Source organism: Monodelphis domestica, chromosome 7, assembly GCF_027887165.1.
Source record: "Monodelphis domestica isolate mMonDom1 chromosome 7, mMonDom1.pri, whole genome shotgun sequence".
In the NCBI taxonomy this organism is placed as follows: Eukaryota; Metazoa; Chordata; class Mammalia; order Didelphimorphia; family Didelphidae; genus Monodelphis; species Monodelphis domestica.
This window is the reverse complement of record NC_077233.1, coordinates 256725105-256742736: the sequence shown is the minus strand read 5'-3', so window position 1 is coordinate 256742736 and position 17632 is coordinate 256725105. Positions and strand designations below refer to the sequence as shown.

At 34.0% G+C, this 17632-nt stretch overlaps 1 protein-coding gene across 8 annotated transcripts in view; it reads right to left on the bottom strand.

Moving 5' to 3' along the window:
- MLLT3 (MLLT3 super elongation complex subunit) overlaps window positions 1-17632 on the bottom strand; it is a 300025-nt gene that overhangs the window by 27289 nt on the left and 255104 nt on the right. For all 8 annotated transcript variants that reach the window (XM_007498060.3, XM_056806668.1, XM_007498061.3 and 5 more), the window contains 2 exons: window positions 3281-3356; window positions 1342-1474 (listed from right to left, as the gene is read on the bottom strand). In XM_007498060.3, coding sequence (XP_007498122.1) covers window positions 1342-1474; window positions 3281-3356 — 209 coding nt within the window. The remainder of the gene's footprint in view (window positions 1-1341; window positions 1475-3280; window positions 3357-17632) is intronic.

The window sequence follows — 17632 nt, the reverse complement described above, 5'->3', positions numbered from 1 at the left end:
GCTCTATCCACTGTGCCATCTAGATGACCTAGATGTTTTTATATTTCCTTAAATATAGAAAAATTTGCTTTCTTTCCTCCTCATACTGGCAAATTATGGATGGAAATGTTGGGGAGCGTAGAGAAAGGATATATTCAAAATGCTAACTTCTAGATTATGCCCCCCTCAACTTATTTTTTTCCTATTTAGGAAAACTCATTTTTAAAAGTATATATAGGAAAGTTGTGTAGGATTAACTGAGAAGCCATAGTTGACTGGGTTTATTGCATTTCCCTTAAAGTAATATCAAGATGTTGACAGTTTAGGAGGTCATGTCAACTTTTCCCTTTTAACAAGCTGTAAACATTATGTTCAATATAGCATTATTTCAGGAACTAGTATTTATTGATGTTTCCTGTACAAGAAACATCAATAAATACTAGGAATTTTATTTATGAGGGAGCTGGAAGGATGGAGTGCTGATTTTGTAATAAAAAAAACAGTTATGCCTCAGAAACTTACTAGCTGTGTGACCCTAAGGTTGGCCTTGGTTTCCTCATCTGAAAAATGAAGATAATAATAGTATCTAAATGTAAAATATCTATATCTAAATAATAGTATCTAAAAAGTAAAGAGCTTTGCAAACCTTAGAGCACAATAAAAATTACTTACATATCACGGAATAAAAATGTATTTATCAAATTTATGCCGGTTCCTATTATTCTCACTTAAAACATTAGGAGAAAGAATACAAGTTGGCACACTTCTAATATACAAAATTTCTAAAGGCAATTTCAAGGTGGGTCTTAAAATATGTGATATGTGTTACCATCTAGAGGGTAGAATTATATTTTATAAAACCAAATCTGCTTTGGAATTTAATTGCTAATACACTAAAGAAGGAAATTTGTTCTAGAAACACACACAGACTAGTTCTGCTGCATGATGCATTTAAATCAATTATTGTATTTCTAGCATCAAATGGCCAAAAACCATTTCCTCAGGCATAGACAATATCCTGAGATATAAGAGACAATAATTCTACAGAAGAAATTTGGATTTTTCAGCTATTGTTGCTTCAGGGCTATAATTTCAATCATTGAGATATCCCACTTGAGAGTTTACCCATTAATCTTTCCTTAGGAAAATTATCCTTAATTAATGAATTAATTAAGGTGAATGGTTTCCTGTGGATGCAACATGTGCCTAACATAGGACATCCATGTGCCAATTTAATTGGAACATTTAAGTGTCATTGATTCAGCTTGCCTTGAAATTATATTTGTGTTTAAACCACTTTTATACTAGTAGGTCCTCTTAAAAAGATCATCCAGCTATTGCTTGTGAAGAAAAGATGCTTACCTGCGACTTCGACTCCCTCCTCGGGTATTTATTGGTCTCTCCATCTCAGAGTCATTGTCATTTTCATCTGCCTCCTCTGATTCATCTTCGTTGTCATCAGAATGCAGATCTTTCATTATAGACCTTAATGGACCTGGGTAGTGGCAATAAACAAACCATAGGGGCAAAACAAGCAACTTAGAATTCACTTTGCATCATCATTAGGCAGAAGTGGTCATAGGCTAACAAGCTCATTAGAAACAAAAAAAAAAAAATTACTCTTTTTTTAAAGCATCACCAAGATTCACGTAATATTGGTAGTACTTCTGGAAAGGGACAATGTTAATTAATTATATGTTTTCACCACATACATTCTACTTAGTGTATGTTTATTTGGGAAGTCTATATTAAAGGAATTCAATGCTGTCTCTTTTTCTTTTTCCTTCCTAAACCCAATTTACACCTGAAAAGATCTGTAGAGACCTATTAGTAAGCTGCAGTTATTTTGTTAGGTTAATCCATCCATTCAAAAGCATAGTCTAATAAATCACTCTGGTTGTAACTTGTTCTAGCCAATGCAGCCTTTGTGTGGCCGTTTTTGATCTCTTTAGGTTCATCTCTTTAACTGTTTCCCTTTATTTCAAGGCCAATTTCAGGTCAAGCATGAACGTTAGTAAACTTCAGATTTTTAAGGTATTTCAAATTCCATTTGCAGTAGTCCTCAGATTCCTCCGAGCTAGTGGAATAACCCTTTCAGCAACAATTTCACAAAAATGGTTTTCTATTTTTCAAGTAATCTCTGATAAAAGACCAGAGTATATTTACAAAGATAAGGACATGTCACTGGTGAGAAAATTCAAGAAAGAATCCAGCTACATGAAGAGGAAAGAAAAGTAACTTGATTCTAGAGCAGATCATATCTGAGAAGACAAAAGAGAAAGTCTGTAGGATCTTAGCTTATTTTCTACCCAGTCAATAAATATGGGGAATAAGTTAAAAGTTGGACAAATACAAATGTGTAGAAGACACTTTGATTCTGGATTAGATAAATTCTAAGGCCTGATTTAAACTGAGGATTTTATTAGCTCAATTTCAAAAGTCTGATCACCTAGTAATCCTAAATATTACAAAACCCAAATCACTTTGCTTTTGACTTGGGCTCATAGGAAGAGAAAATCTGAAGAGTCAAAAGGATCTCTTAAGTCACTTCCTATTTTGCTGCACACTCACACACACTCACTCACACTCACTCACACTCACTCACACACACACACACACACACACACGGACTGTCAACAATTTATTCTCTTTCAAAATTCAGAAATTCACTAATAAAGTTAAATGGTGATTGAAAGATGAGAATGCGATGTTTTAAAGCAAATCACTCTTTGGCATACCAATCTGATATCTGGTATATTTTTTCACACAGAGGAAACTACAGATGTTGACCTGTTTATTCAGTGTGCTACATTAAGCCCCTTGAATTTGAATCTGCTTACACTAAAACCTGAGATATAATTTTAAAGGAAAAATACTTAAAAATAAGTTAATATTCCTTAAAGAATAAATTAAAGCTATGTGCAGATACTGGACATAAGTGAAGGACACTATCTATGAGAGAGAAGTTCAAATATATTTCTCCAAGAGACAAAGTTTATGGTCCTACAACAAATTTAGTCTTTTGTACAATATTTTTCATGGAGAAAGTCTCACTGTAATTTTTTGGGTCCTTTTAAAATGACTTTCTAGTGTACAAATACAAAAAGTGCCATCTAAATAACTTAATCTTGGATGTTAGAATTTAATTCATATAAAGCATGACGTAATAATAGAAAAATTTAATAGAAGTCAAGTTATCATTCATCATTATGAAATATTAGTAGAAGAAATGCCATGAACCAAGAAAGCATTCCTTTTTTACTGCATTTAAAATTTTAACATTCTTAGATGATTTGGGTACCTTGTTGTCTGGACTGAGATGGAGTAAAGCTGGAGCTGGAGCTTGAACTTGAACTGGCTGGACTGGGTTGTTCCGACTTCCAAAAATGAGAGGAGAAATGAGAGGAAACAAGTCAACAAATGGATAAATTCAAGGGACACAAGCAATTAAATAAAAACCATTTCTTATCATCTTTGTTCACCAGGAGAAGCTGGTTGTAGAAACAGGCACATACCTATCTATGCTCCTGGTTATTTTAATGAGACACAGAAAAACGGGCACATGGCTCATGTATAAACACACTTACTTGTCCATATTAACAACAAAAAAACCTGGTTTCAATTTTGTTCCTCATGTTCATCCTTGTTAAAATCTCCTGCTGAAGACCACATTTATTACGCTATCAATTTGCAATGGTTAGTTCCGCTCAATGGGTTAAAGCATGGTGGTAAATGAGGGCAAAGTCATGGGTTTGATCACAATGAGAGCCATTTGGTTTCACTCTGTTCCAAGGCCAAAGACAGTGTCCCTAACCTCACCAATGTATAACTTTGGTCACGATGGGACCAGATGGATAGCATGGATGGAGGCACCACATCTCCACTGCTTCTCCCAGACAAGCGACTCAAAAGCCCATGTTCTATTAATGATAGGGAGTAGAATGTCAGTCAGTAAACACTTATTAAGTACCTACCACACTGTGCTCGCCATTATGCTAAGTATTGAAGACACAAAAAGAGGTAAAAGATAGTTTCTACTCTCAAGGAACTTATGGTCTAATGGGGGAAACAACATGCAAAAAAAAAAATAAATGTATATATATGCACATATATATAAAGTAAATTATATACAAGAAAACTGGAAATAACAAAGAGAAGGAACTGGAAGTGAGAAGTATTATAGAAAGCTTCTTGTAGAAAGTGGAATTTTAGTCGGGACTTAATTAACCCACTTATTTATTTATTTATTTAACAGTCTATGTTAAAGGCACAATTTTAAATCCCACTTTTAGGGGAGGGAGGGGAAGGGGGAGTTGAGGGAGACATGGAGAGAGAGAGAGGAGAGAGAGAGAGGAGAGAGGAGAGAGGAGAGAGGAGAGAGAGAGAGAGAGAGAGAGAGAGAGAGAGAGAGAGAGAGAGAGAGAGAGAGAGAGAGAGAGAGAGAGAGAGAGAGAGAGAGAGAGAGAGAGAGAGAGAGAGAGACAGGAGGGGGAGAGAGAGAGAGAGGCAGGAGGGGGAGAGAGAGAGAGAGAGACAGACAGACACACAGACACACAGACACCAGACACACAGACAGAAAAGAGGGAGGGGGAAGGGAGAGAGAAAGAGGGAGAGAGAGGGAGGGAGAGACAGACAAACAAGAGAGACAGAGAGAGATCAAAATGATGACTAGCACTGAAACTTTGACCTGTTCCATTTCCAACGTGGTTTGCTCCTTCCTTAAGCAGACTGGTAACCCTATTACTCCCCAGTGATTCACAATATTGTTGTCAGATTTGTTATGGCCATCCAATCAGCTTGAACTCTACTACAGCTCAGAACTCTAGAGCTCAAGTCATCCACCAATTTTAATCCCTTTGGTAGTTAGGATTATAGGTGTGTTATATAAAACCTTGGTATATCTGTTCTATAACCTATAGTCTTAGAGAATTCTGTGGAACACTGAGAAGATATATAAGAGGGACAATTCCATTTTTTTAAACCTTCCCTGCTCATCCCAGTTAACATCTTTTTCAGACCTGTATTAGTATTTCCTATATATAACTGTAATCTTAAACTTAACATATACTACCTTGGTGATTATTTTCTTTCTAATTAAAACAAATACTTTAAAAGTTTGAATCATGTCTGTTATGTCTTTGTAGCTCCCCCACCCCACCCATTATACATAGAACCTTGTACAAAGACTATAGCAGATATCTATTAACAGACTACATGAAAGAAAGCATATTGTGTTCTCTTTTCTAAAGTGCTTACCAGAGGCTTTATGAGATACCTCAGTAGTCAGTCAAGAGTAGAATTAGAAAGAATATTTGTTGGTGTAAAAAAAAAACATAATCTGAGATAGTACTTTATGATCCCCCTAAACTTGCATGGATTACAATTTTTCAAATATTTTTTTAAAAGAATTTACTATCCTCCAAATATGATTATTAAGTTCTTTCTGTCAATTCTAATTATCATTCTAATAAATTTGTTCATTACTTCAGACTACTTAGCCTCCAAATGTTCTTTCAAGTCCATGATCCTACAATTTAAATATTCAACATGTATTAAGATCTACTATTGTGCAAGAAATATCCATTCTCCAACTAAGCTGAGTTGATCACTAAAAATGTCTGACAATAATGATAACTTGCAGAAGAGATGATCCAATGTGAAGCATTCAATATTTATTAGCCTTCTATCCTTCAGAAATGAAGTCATATTTCACAAAAAGTCTATGTTGTTTCTCCCTCCACTCAAAAAAAATATATATAGCTTTAGGAATCACTGTATTATACGGCTAAAACAGAGAGAGAGAGAGAGGGAGAGAGAGAGAGATTCTTTTTTTCATTTACTGATCCATCAATGGGGGAAGGGGAGTATTACAGAAATCAAACCAAGAAAACATAAATACTCCAACAAATAGAAGGTGAGTTTTCCTTTAATTTAAAAAAAAAGGACTTGTAACCTTGACCACATAAATTTATGCAATTCTTGTCTTCCATAAAAGAGGAACTTGTTTCTAAATACAGTAGTATCTTTATAGCAGTAAAAATGGAACCCTTACAATATAATACAAGCTGACTGTGTTATTAGTGAACTGAATGACATTAGTAAGAACTGGCTACAAACCATCCATCCCTACATCCAGTTTTGATCTTTTGCTTTCCAAGTTCCTACTTTTCCTCCATGAAAAGTGTCTGGGAAGGTATGGTTTTGATAACCAGGAAACCATGAATCGAAATAATTCCTTGTGCTACCAAACTATTGGGTTTTCATTTAAACTGTGTTAGAAAGTTATCTTTCCAATAGAGTCCATTCCAATTTAATCCAACTCAAAAGCTGAGAGTGACATTTACAGTAACGGAAAAAGTTTATATTATATTAGTCTGACTCCTTATGTTTATACACACACACACACACACACACACACACACACACACACACACACACATATATATATATATCATCTGTCTTTTAAGCATCAATGTCTACACAAGTACCAAACTAAAAGATAGTATTTAAAGTTGGGACAAAATAGGCTATTAATTATACTATTCAAACGAAACAAGTTATTGATGTTTATTAAAATGTCATTGACATTGACAAATATGGAGAACACATACATAGAATTGGATCATAGATTTAGAGCCAAAAGGGACCAGAGAGATAATCAAACCCAACTTCCTCACTGAGGACACTGAGGCACAAAGAAATCAAGTTATTTGCCTAAGGTCATCCAGTTTAATATCTAGGGAAAGAAGGATTTGAACCCAAATTTTCCTGACTCTAAGTCCAGTGGGCTATCTACTAAACCATGTTTCAATAGGGGAAAAAAAATAGCAGTGATGAGCAACAAGCAACCAACCACTATCAGCAGCTAGAACACAGAATGTGACAATTTTGGAACTCAAGGACCCTTAGTGATTATTAATATGTAAATTAATTTTGTTAGCTTGCAAACATTAATTACATCATTTGGATAAGAAGGGTCTTTTCAATATATTAGAAACAAATAAATGCAGGGAAAAAAATCTCTATGATACTGAATTGACTAGGAGATGGATATTCCTACTCATACCTTAGTGAAAGAAAGGAAATAGATTTGCTTCAGTTAGAAACACAGAGTATATCAGAAACAGGGGGGATGGGAAGGAAAGGGGGAAAGGAAGGAATATATATTGCTCAAAAGCAACACCTGAGTTATCGCAATTTCCAAAATTTCCCATTTATTTTTTGACTCTGTATCCTTTACTGGCTTGGCTCCCTCCTCAGGGGAAATGGATAATTGTTAGGTTTCTTAGAGGAAGTGTTGGCCAATATGAGGGGGAATGTATTTTTTTTTTAATTCTGATTTCTTACCAAATACTTATCTGGACAACAGTAGCTTAACATACCAGCTGGGTTGCTTTATTGGCTTCTATCACACTTACTATCAACACAAAACCTCTAACACCATCTCAACTGCCTGGCAGGAAGCTAAACACATAAGAAAAAACATGGAGCCCCACCAAAGCAAATGAGACCTTCTAACAATAGAGTAAGAATTGAAACACTACAATACCTTTACCTTTTAAAACATGCATCACTTAGTCTATTATTATTCTTTTAACTTATTTTTTCCAATTATGGACTTAATCATCAAAAAAACACAAACATTTCAATAAATAAAGAACAAGGATTTGATATAAAATCAAGTATGGTCTATTTGTTTGTTTTTTTTTAAAGAAGAGTATCCTGGGGCAGCTCAGTGGTTCAGTGGATAGAGAGCCAGATCTAGAGATGGGAGGTCCTGGGTCAAATCAAGCCTTAAGATATTCCCTACCTGTATGGCCCTGGACAAGCCACTTGAAAGTTCACTAATTTCTGATCAATAGTTCCCCAACTTCTCTATTTTTTAAAAACTTAACAGAAATCTTTTTTACCTTCTCTTCAATTGGGGAAGAGGGGGGAAAGGAAAACAAATCTCTTTTAGCATAATGGACATAGTCAAACAAAATTCTTCAAATAACAACATAACATTCTCTACTCTCACTCCATCCCTTCTTTGTAATGGATAGAGTGCCTCATCCTTGGTCCACTATAATCATGAATAGTGACAGTAGGTCCATAGGTTACTGCTTTCAGTTGTTTGATTTTCACTGTAGTTAGATGCATTGCTCTACTTCTGAATATTTCATTCCTAACTAGTTTATAAAGATCCTCAAAATTGTTCCTTTTCATAGTATTGATTTTATAATATAAATTATTCTTTTTGCTTGTTTCATTCTTTTGTGCATTTAAAAATGTTTTCTTGATAGACATTTCTCATTCACTGATAGATTATGATCACATATAATTACAATGCATCAACCAAAGTATTTAAAACAAAAATAAAACCAAAAAACAACTCATGGACACAGTTCTATATCAGTAGGTTTGATGGAAAAACAGTATTGTCATATTATAAAGTTGGGAAAATGAGGCAAGCAGAGGTAAAGAAATGTCAGAGTTGGGGGATCCAGGGTCCTAGGCTCATAAAAAGACTTAGAGTTGGAAAAGAGATTATCTATTTCAACCTCTTCTTTTTAACAGATAAAAAAAAAACTGAGGCTCACAAAGTGATTAAGTGAATTCATAATGTAGCAGATTCAAAATTGAAAACCAGATCCTGTAACTAAAAAGCCAGTGGTATTTATATTTACATTAATCCTTGCTGACCCCCCCCAAAAAAACAGGAAAAAACAGGAAGGCATAACTTAAAAGCAGGTTCAAATCCACCTTCAGCTCTTCCAATGAGAAAATTATTTTAAAATTCTCATATATAAAATTGATAATACTGATATTGCCTACTTTGTGTGATGGGGAAACATTTTTTCAAATTTTTTTCAAAAATGTTTTTCTTTTTTTGGAAAACAAAAGCACATTAACATAGAGCATCAACATAGTAAGGTATGATTTTGTTGGACAGGGGGTCAGGGAAAAAATACTTTCTAGGATGAATTCAGCAAAAACTTATCAGAAATAGTTACATCCTCACATAGATGAAGTTGAGGCCAGAAAGATCTGAGTTCAAGTCCTGTCTATAATATATATTAGCTATGTAACCTGGGGCAAGTCATTTAACCTCTCATCTCAGTTCCACAGACAAGAACGAAACATGCCTCCATTTGTCTTAGTAAGATTTTGAAGTTCATCTGGACAAGATAAGGTCCTTTCTTGAGTGGAACTTTCAAACATTCAAACTCTGCTGCAAAGAGCACAACTCCAATAAGTTGGCCACTTGTTCAAATGTCAAACATATATTTGCTTAAAGGACTATTTTACAGAGAATTGACACAAGGCAAGCACTCATCTGAAGATCGGAAGAAGAGATACAAGGAGACTAACAGACTTTCTGAAGAACTTTAGTATAGACTATGAGACCTGAAAGACACCAGCATGGGAATATCCAACATGGTGCACCTCAATTAAAGAAGGTGCTGCGTTCTGTGAGAAAAGCAGGATGGCAGTAGCTAAAAAGAAATATGAGAACCACAAATTTAGAAGCATCTCCATCTCAGTTCAGACGAGACTTCAGAGCTCATTTTGGTCTGATTAGCCTCTGTACATTGGCTTCAACATAGTGGTATCATTTTGGTCCTCTTCAAGTCCAAAGGACAAAAACCAACCAACTCTCAAACCATGAACTTAGTCTATTCTTTGTTCCTTCCCTCAAGCCAGGGTCTGGCAAGCTTCTATCTGCTCTACATTTTACCTCCTACTATGCCTCCTACATCCCTTAAGACACATCATCTCTGCAACCAGTTGAACCTTGAGACAAGAGAGTATTAGGTAGCGTCACAGTTATGGAATCATGAACATTTAGCTTTAGACCACAGTCCAGCAATAATCCACCAGAAGTACTGGGAAGATTGTGGCTATGGAATGACAATCATTTTAACTTCAAACCACAACCCGACTCAAATGGTAAATTCCAGCAATAATGTACTAGAATGTGCCTTGACAGAACAGGGTTATTATTATCATTATCAATAACTATTTACTAAAAGAATCCCAAACAATGACATGCTGGGGCTTTTACATTAATCAGCTTAATCCAAGGCATGATAAATAATAACCAGTAGTAACTGGAGCACAATGAACGTGCCAAATTGCAACTCTACCAATATATGTAATTAAAAATTTTCAAACAATTGTGCAAAACACAATTTAAGCAAATTTAAGCAAAACAAGGGTTATGGATTTATACTTCTATTAAAAGAGCTGGTTGTTCCCTCTACCGAAGTGTTCTTTGCTTTAAGGAAGTTTGTGCTTTCTTTGAACAGAGAGTTTTTCAAGACATGATTTTACTTACAAAATTTAGGAACAGACTTGATATGTGAAATAGAAACAATGAGTTATAAAGAGCTTACCAAAGCTTGAAATAGGACACAGATTATTTTCTCCCTTGCAGTCACCAAACACACTTAAAAAGACAGTCTTGGAGCTGTCATAACAATATAGCTGCCCTAGGTAAAGTTCTCTTCTCTCAGAATCAACTCATCATTTAATTCATTTCAAATCAATAAGCAATTATTAAATGTCTATTGTATACAAAAGTCTTCACTTATAAAATAGGGATGAAAATGTTTATATTAAAGCAGGTTACAATGCACTGGCTAGCTTTGTAAATCTGGAATAATCTCATAACTTCTTAATTCTCTATACCAGTGGTTTCCAAAGTGTGACCCAAGAATATTTAGGAGTTTCTGGGACCCTTTCAGGGAGTCTATGAGATCAAAAACATTTTCATAATAATACTAAGCCATTATTTGCCTCTTAAAATGCTCCTTTTTCTAACTACATGTATGCATGAGGCCAGATTTTCTTCATATATTTGGAATAAATTGAATTCAAAAGCAGATGAGAGTCTAGCTACCATTCATTAAATTAGACATTAAAGAGATCTACAAAATATTTAAAGCAATGCTACTTTTCTTACTAATTTTTTTTTATTTTGGAAAATATGACTTTTACACAAAAATATAATTTATGTTAATATAATGAGTTTTATTATTATAAATTAAATTTTAAAATTTTATCAGTTTTTATTTTTAATATAGTCAGTATAAATAGGATTCAAATAAACAAAAACTCTTTGGGGTTTTAAATAATTTTTAAGAGTATAAAGGGTCCCTGAATAATGTTTAGGTACATAAAGGACAATTAATACCAAAAAGTTTGAGAATACCACTCCAGGCAATATTCTGAGTTGCAGAGATGATGCTGACCTGAAACTTCTCCAAGGAGTTTCTTTACCTGGAAGTTGCCTATACCTATGAAATTTCATGCTCCATGTCTATCTCTTAAAAATATTTATAACCTCATAACAATAGTAAAGATGTGAGGAAACCCATTTCATATCTGAAAACAGGTACATAAATGAGATAGTGGCACAGTGGATAGAGTGCCAGACTCAGAGACAAGAAGACTCTTCTTTGTGGGTCCACATAAAGTCTGAGACACTTATGAGGCTATAGGATCCTAGACAGGTCATTTCACCTGGTTTGCCTCAGTTTCCTCATCTATAAAATAAGCTAGAGAAGAAAACAACTCCAGTATCTTTGTCAAGAATACCTCAAATAGCACTATAAAGCATTGAACCTGATTAAAATGATTGGACAACAATTATTATTTCATTAGGAAAAAGGAAGTCTAACTCCTACAATGAAAATGGATAGGCATTTAATGCCTAAATTTGTAAACTTTCCCTTCTTTACAGAATATCCAGAAAGGGCAGCAAATTAATCTAGTTCAGGGATGGGAATATTGTGAGGAATGTGGTACCCTAATTTTTAGCATATCTGAATTGATTTTTGTATCAGTTTTCATCATTATTAAAGATGTGGATATTTTATTAAGCACTGCAATATGGTACGTTCATAAGTAATTGCATAGATTTCATTACTTTTTTTTTTAATTTAAACTATCCAAAAGAACAAATCCAGCAAAGATGATTAACAAAGTTGGGGTAACAATTTAAAGTGCCTTCAAATTCTTTTCTGTGATATTTTTACATAGTTGATAGAAGAAAAAAGTTTGATAAGTATGACTTTAGATGTGGATGAATTCAATTCCTAACTCAAAGAGAAATTGATTAACGAAAACTAGGGAGAGATTTTCATTTTCCTCTTGCAGAGGTGGAAGAAGACATAAAATGCAAAGATGAGTGAAGTATAGTATAAATTAGATTTGACCAACCTAAGGCAACTTCTGCATGGTAATCTCAAAGTATTTACATATTTCTCAGAATCCCAGCTTCTCTTATAAAAATGGATCATGTGGCCTAGACATAAAAGAATCATATGGAAAATAATGCAATAAAATTAGTAGTGAATATATAAAAAAACCAAATAACAAAAAAAAAGGAAACCTAAAGGGAGCTTAAGTAACAAGATCTTGAATAAGAACAAAACAGAGAAACAAAAAAGTAACAATAACGATAATGATAAAAATGAAATAGCACACCAAAACTTAAGGGAAAATGTGTTTCTCTATAACTTTAGATAAATAGAAAAATATAGGACCAAAGAACTTAACATGTAATTTGAAAGATGAGAAATTAAATAAATTAGTGGCACCCAAACAAGTGAAAAGGAGGAATCTTAAAAATTAGATAAACTCAAATAAATAAACTAAAAATAAAGAATTTTGGAACTCAAAAACCAGGCTAACTGATGTTTTTCAAATTGAAATTACCATATTAGCCTGAATATAATACAGTCCTGAATATAGTGCAATTGCAAGTATTTTGAAGGTAACTCAGAAAGAGGAAACATCCATTTTATTTTCTCCTTTTAAATTAAAAATTTTTCTTAACTCTGGAAAAATGCAGACACTTTATAGTGGAAGTTTTTTTAAGGTCCTGAAAACAAGTTAAAGAAATTTTAATGCTAACACTTTTATTAAATATGTATTACCATTATAGATATTTGTGAGAAACTATCTTCTAATATTTAATCATGTTCTCCTTCCTCTTCTATTTCCTCATCTTTCGAAGTGGAAACATCATTCGAGTCATCACTGTCACCCTCTTCTTCCCACAAAACACCATTTTCACTACCATCCATATTGTTTGATATACAACATTTTTAAAAAGCCAAGCACAATGGACTCAGCAGAGATTTTGTCCCAGGTGGTTTTGATCCAGTTCCCTAATACAGTGATCCACAGTTTCTTTATTTTCCTGATTGGAGTAAATTCATGTTTTTCAGCCAACATCTATTCCTTATATTCTTTCCTCAAATGATCTTTGAATGGCTTATTAAAGGACGACATCTAACACTTGTCATGGTGACATCATTCCTCCAGGAATAACAACGAGGTCCATGTAGATTTCAGCAATTCTCTTCTTCACATTTTCAGTCAGGTGATCCCTGAACCTTCGAGTAGGAGCATTCCTCTCTAAGGAAGTAATGCACCCGGAGTCTACCAGACCACATTCAACCAATCTAACACACGTTCTTCATTCATGCATCCCTTTTCCTGCACACAAAAGATCACTCCTGATGGTAACTTTTCCTTAAAATTACATAAGGAATCAGTGTTCTCCCATCAGCTGTGGCTGCACGCATCACAGTCATTCGAGTTTTCCCATTTCCAGTAGTTTTAATCAACATTGATTTGGCGCCTTTAGTATTAACAGTGATATTTGACTGAATACCAAAACAAACATTTGGTGGGTATTTCCCATCTGCCCCAGGAGATAACCACGCTTTTGACATATTTTGAGGCATATAATACACATCTTATGGTTTCAAAGCTGGTGTGAGTGCGACTTTCAAAAGTACATACTGGGGGAAAAAACATTGCATTAAATCATAGTGAATCTGATCAAGAATGAGAAGAAAATCAAGTTGCCCAAATTAAAAACTCAAATTGCTCAAATTAAAAAATAATGTAAATGTATAAAAAATCATCAGACTATATAATTATATAACAAATATGAGTTTCAGAAGGAAACTTATGGCTTACAAATAATAAAAATAACCAAATGAACAAGACAAGAAAGATATTTAGAACAACTCTATTTCTTGGAGGGGAAGAAGGAAAAGCAGTCAATGAATTACCAAAAAGATTTACAAGGGAATGCCTATGTTACAAAAAATATACTCAAAAAATGGACAAAAGCCATTCTACTCATCTCTTTTTGTGGGAAATATCAACCTGTTATTCAAATAAGGGGGGAAAACGGAGAAAAATGTAAAATAAATCCATAAAAATTATTAGGAATCTATATTCTAACCAAAAATAAAAAAGATATTATGAAAAAATTCCACTTAAAACAACTATAAAATATATTGGAAGAATAATAATAGCTAATATGTATATAATGCTTGTGATATGCCAGACACTATGCTAAGCTCTTTACAGTCATTTAATCCTCACAGTAAATCTCAGAGGTACATGTTGTTATTATCTCTATTTTATAGAGGAGGAAACTGAGATAATCAGAGATTAAGTGACTAAATAAAAGAATATGGAAATTAATAGCAATAAAAGGATGTGATCCTAATCAAATCAAACTAATAGGCATACCACACAAAAAAAAATGTTGAAGCTAAAGCTTAACTGAGTCAAGGTAAAGGCAAAAGCATGCTGAAAGGTGTAGAGATTGCTTAATTTAATCATTATACTATAATTAAATAACATTCCAAGTTATCTTTTTCTTTTTATTTGTATGAAGTAAATTTCAGAAATTTTTGCCTGTAAGGTTTTCCTAATTCTGCTTATTTCAAGTTACAAAAAAATATTTATTAAGCACATGTTATGTGTCAGACCCTGTGTTAAGCCCAAAAAAAGACAAAAAGACAGTCCCTGCCTTCAAGGAGCTTACAAACTAATGGGAGAGACCACACACACATTACAATATTCATAAATTCAATATTTTATGTTGAATCAATTCACAAAAATCTTCCCAGGCTTCTCTGACTTCATAATCATTTCCTGTGACACAGTAATAATCCATTACATCACCACATGACAATTTCTTTGGCCATTCCCTAAGCAATGGGTCTTTTGACTTCTTCATAGAGAAAAAAGGTGAAAAGCATTTATGTCTTGGGGTACAAGTCTAGTAGGGGACCCTTTGGGTCCCCCTAAACATAACCTAAATGGCCTTAGTTTGGATGAATTCAGAGTTCCATCAATATTGACATGACTATAGTTTCACAGTCCCTCTGAAAGACTACTACTGCCTATCTTTTGTCATTTTTTCCAATTTGATGGGAAACGGAACCTCAGAGTTTTAAAAATTATGCTGCTTTTTCTAGTAGTAATTTGATCTAATATTTCATATTATCATTAGTAGTTTGTAGTTTTTCCTTTGAATTATATTTATTCTCTGGGGGGAGTGGCTCTTACATACAGAAGATGTTATGGACCATATAGAATTAGGAATCAGACCGTGGGTTCAAATCCTAACTGACACTTGACATTTGTATGACTTCATGAAATTAATTTTTATGTCTTTGGACCTCAGTTCCTCCATATATGAAATGAAAGTATTAAACAAGATGATCTCTAAGACTCTGAAGCTATCATCTTAGTATCTTCTAGGCAGTCATATTTTATCATTCATATATTTTCTTTATACTTATGGCTATGTTTTTTGTTTTGTTTTGTTTTTTAAATAGTGGGTAGAGGGTGGGAGACAGAAAGCAAGGGTACCTAGTAAAGAAGTTATAGCTGCAATACCTCCTGGAACAGAACTAAAAGAAAATCTATATGTTCCTTGATGCTATCATACCAGGAATGAACCGTCACTAGAGCTGTTTCCCCTCACATCCAAACAACACTCCAGTTATCAGAAGTAATGCGTTCTGTTGTCATGATGACTGCTATTCAGTAGCTTGTGAAATAACCCTCTGGTATACAGTGCAGAGCCCAAAATAACTCCAGATGATCTGCATTCCTAACATGCATAGTTCTCAAACACTTCTTAAACTGATAACTAAAAATCATATTACCTGCAATTAGATTTCTCCTTTACAGAGAAAGAAATTGGTTGGGAAATCATCATTTAAGTGGCCAAAATTTACTAAAAAGTCTGCAGAACATAGTCAGATGATTAGTGTCAGCATTTCTTCTGCCTTTTAACATTCTATAGTATCCTTCAATCCATTTCTGGTCAGTAGCAAGGCAAGGTCAGTCAGTTTTCAGTCTTCTCTAACCCCTTCACTCCCTCCCCCAATTCTCCGCATTTTTAGCTCCTTTTATTGTTTATCTGCTCTTATTAAGATATAAGTGCTCTGAGGGCAGGGATGTCTTTCATTTTGCTCCTAATGGCATCCCTAGAATAGAGCCTGGTACATAGTAAATGCTTAATAAATATGTTTCCAATAATTTATATAAAAAGTATTGTCAATGACAACAGATCACTTCTTCACAAAGCAAAATTTCCTTAACTAAAATAATCTAAAAATCTTATAGTACATGTAAGCGTTATATATATTGTCCTCTTGTATTACGATGATTCTCCAAGTCAGTGACAAAATTGTGCTCTTCCTATCTACTCAAGCATTGCATCGTAAAGACTTCAAATCCTAGGTGATAGATGCGCAAGGAACACAAATATGAATCTACGCCTAGAGAAAAGATATATAAAATATGCTCACATACAGATAAATAAATATATAGATATGTATATAGAAAAGCCAAATGGAATTAGAAGAAACTTTAAAAGATTATCCAAATCACTGCAGTCATAATTTTAATGAGAACCTGCAAAAAGATTGTCTTTATCGTCCTGATATTTGGTTTGAAAAATATAGGCTTGGACCAGTTAAGAGTGAATATTGCTCAAATTTGGCTAGGTCTTGAATTTCATTCTTTATCCCTGCAATCAAGAGTTTAATATCCAGGTTATTCCTTTTAGCAGAATCTGAGCACCAAATAATGGATTCAAATCAAACCTAATTTAAAAGCAAATGTAAGGTGCTACTCTTTCCAAAGTGAAAATGCTCTTCATTGGTTGCTCTTTGGTGGGTTTCCCTTCTTTTTACAGTGCTCATTTTAATCAGGGACCATTGAAAACCACACATTAAATGGGGGGCCTAGTTTAAATGGGCTATTCTGTAGAAAATGACTCCTAAAAATATTAGCTTCCTAGACTTATCATCTACCTCCATTCTCACTATGTAAAATATGAAACTCTTGGGGGCAGGGGGAGTTAAGCCTCCCTTTCATACCCCCCAAAAGTGAACAAAAACCTAAAGAAGAAAATGTCAAAAGCTTAACATGCTTTTAAATATCAGAGGATGACACGGTGACCTGCCCTCAATTTTAACCTATAGGATGTACTATTTTTAAAATCTCATATTCCCTATAATAAATATTTAGATTTCCATTAAGAATAATAATTTATTTTTTAAAAGTCATGCTTGCAAGGTTTGAAACAAACCTGCATTTTCATGCTCTCAATCTTATATGAGCCCAACAGTTGCTTTTCTCCATAAATCAATCCATTGTTGCCCTTCATAATGAGAAGGCAGATTTATAGCCTTTTACCCCTTTTTCTCACAATCAAAAAGATGCCTATTTGGGTAACAGAATGTTTCTCTTCTTCAAGAGTGTTTGGGATTAGATGGTGGGGGGCAAGGGCCTTTAACATCTGCTCTCTTCAAGTGAATGACACCTCCAGTTCTCA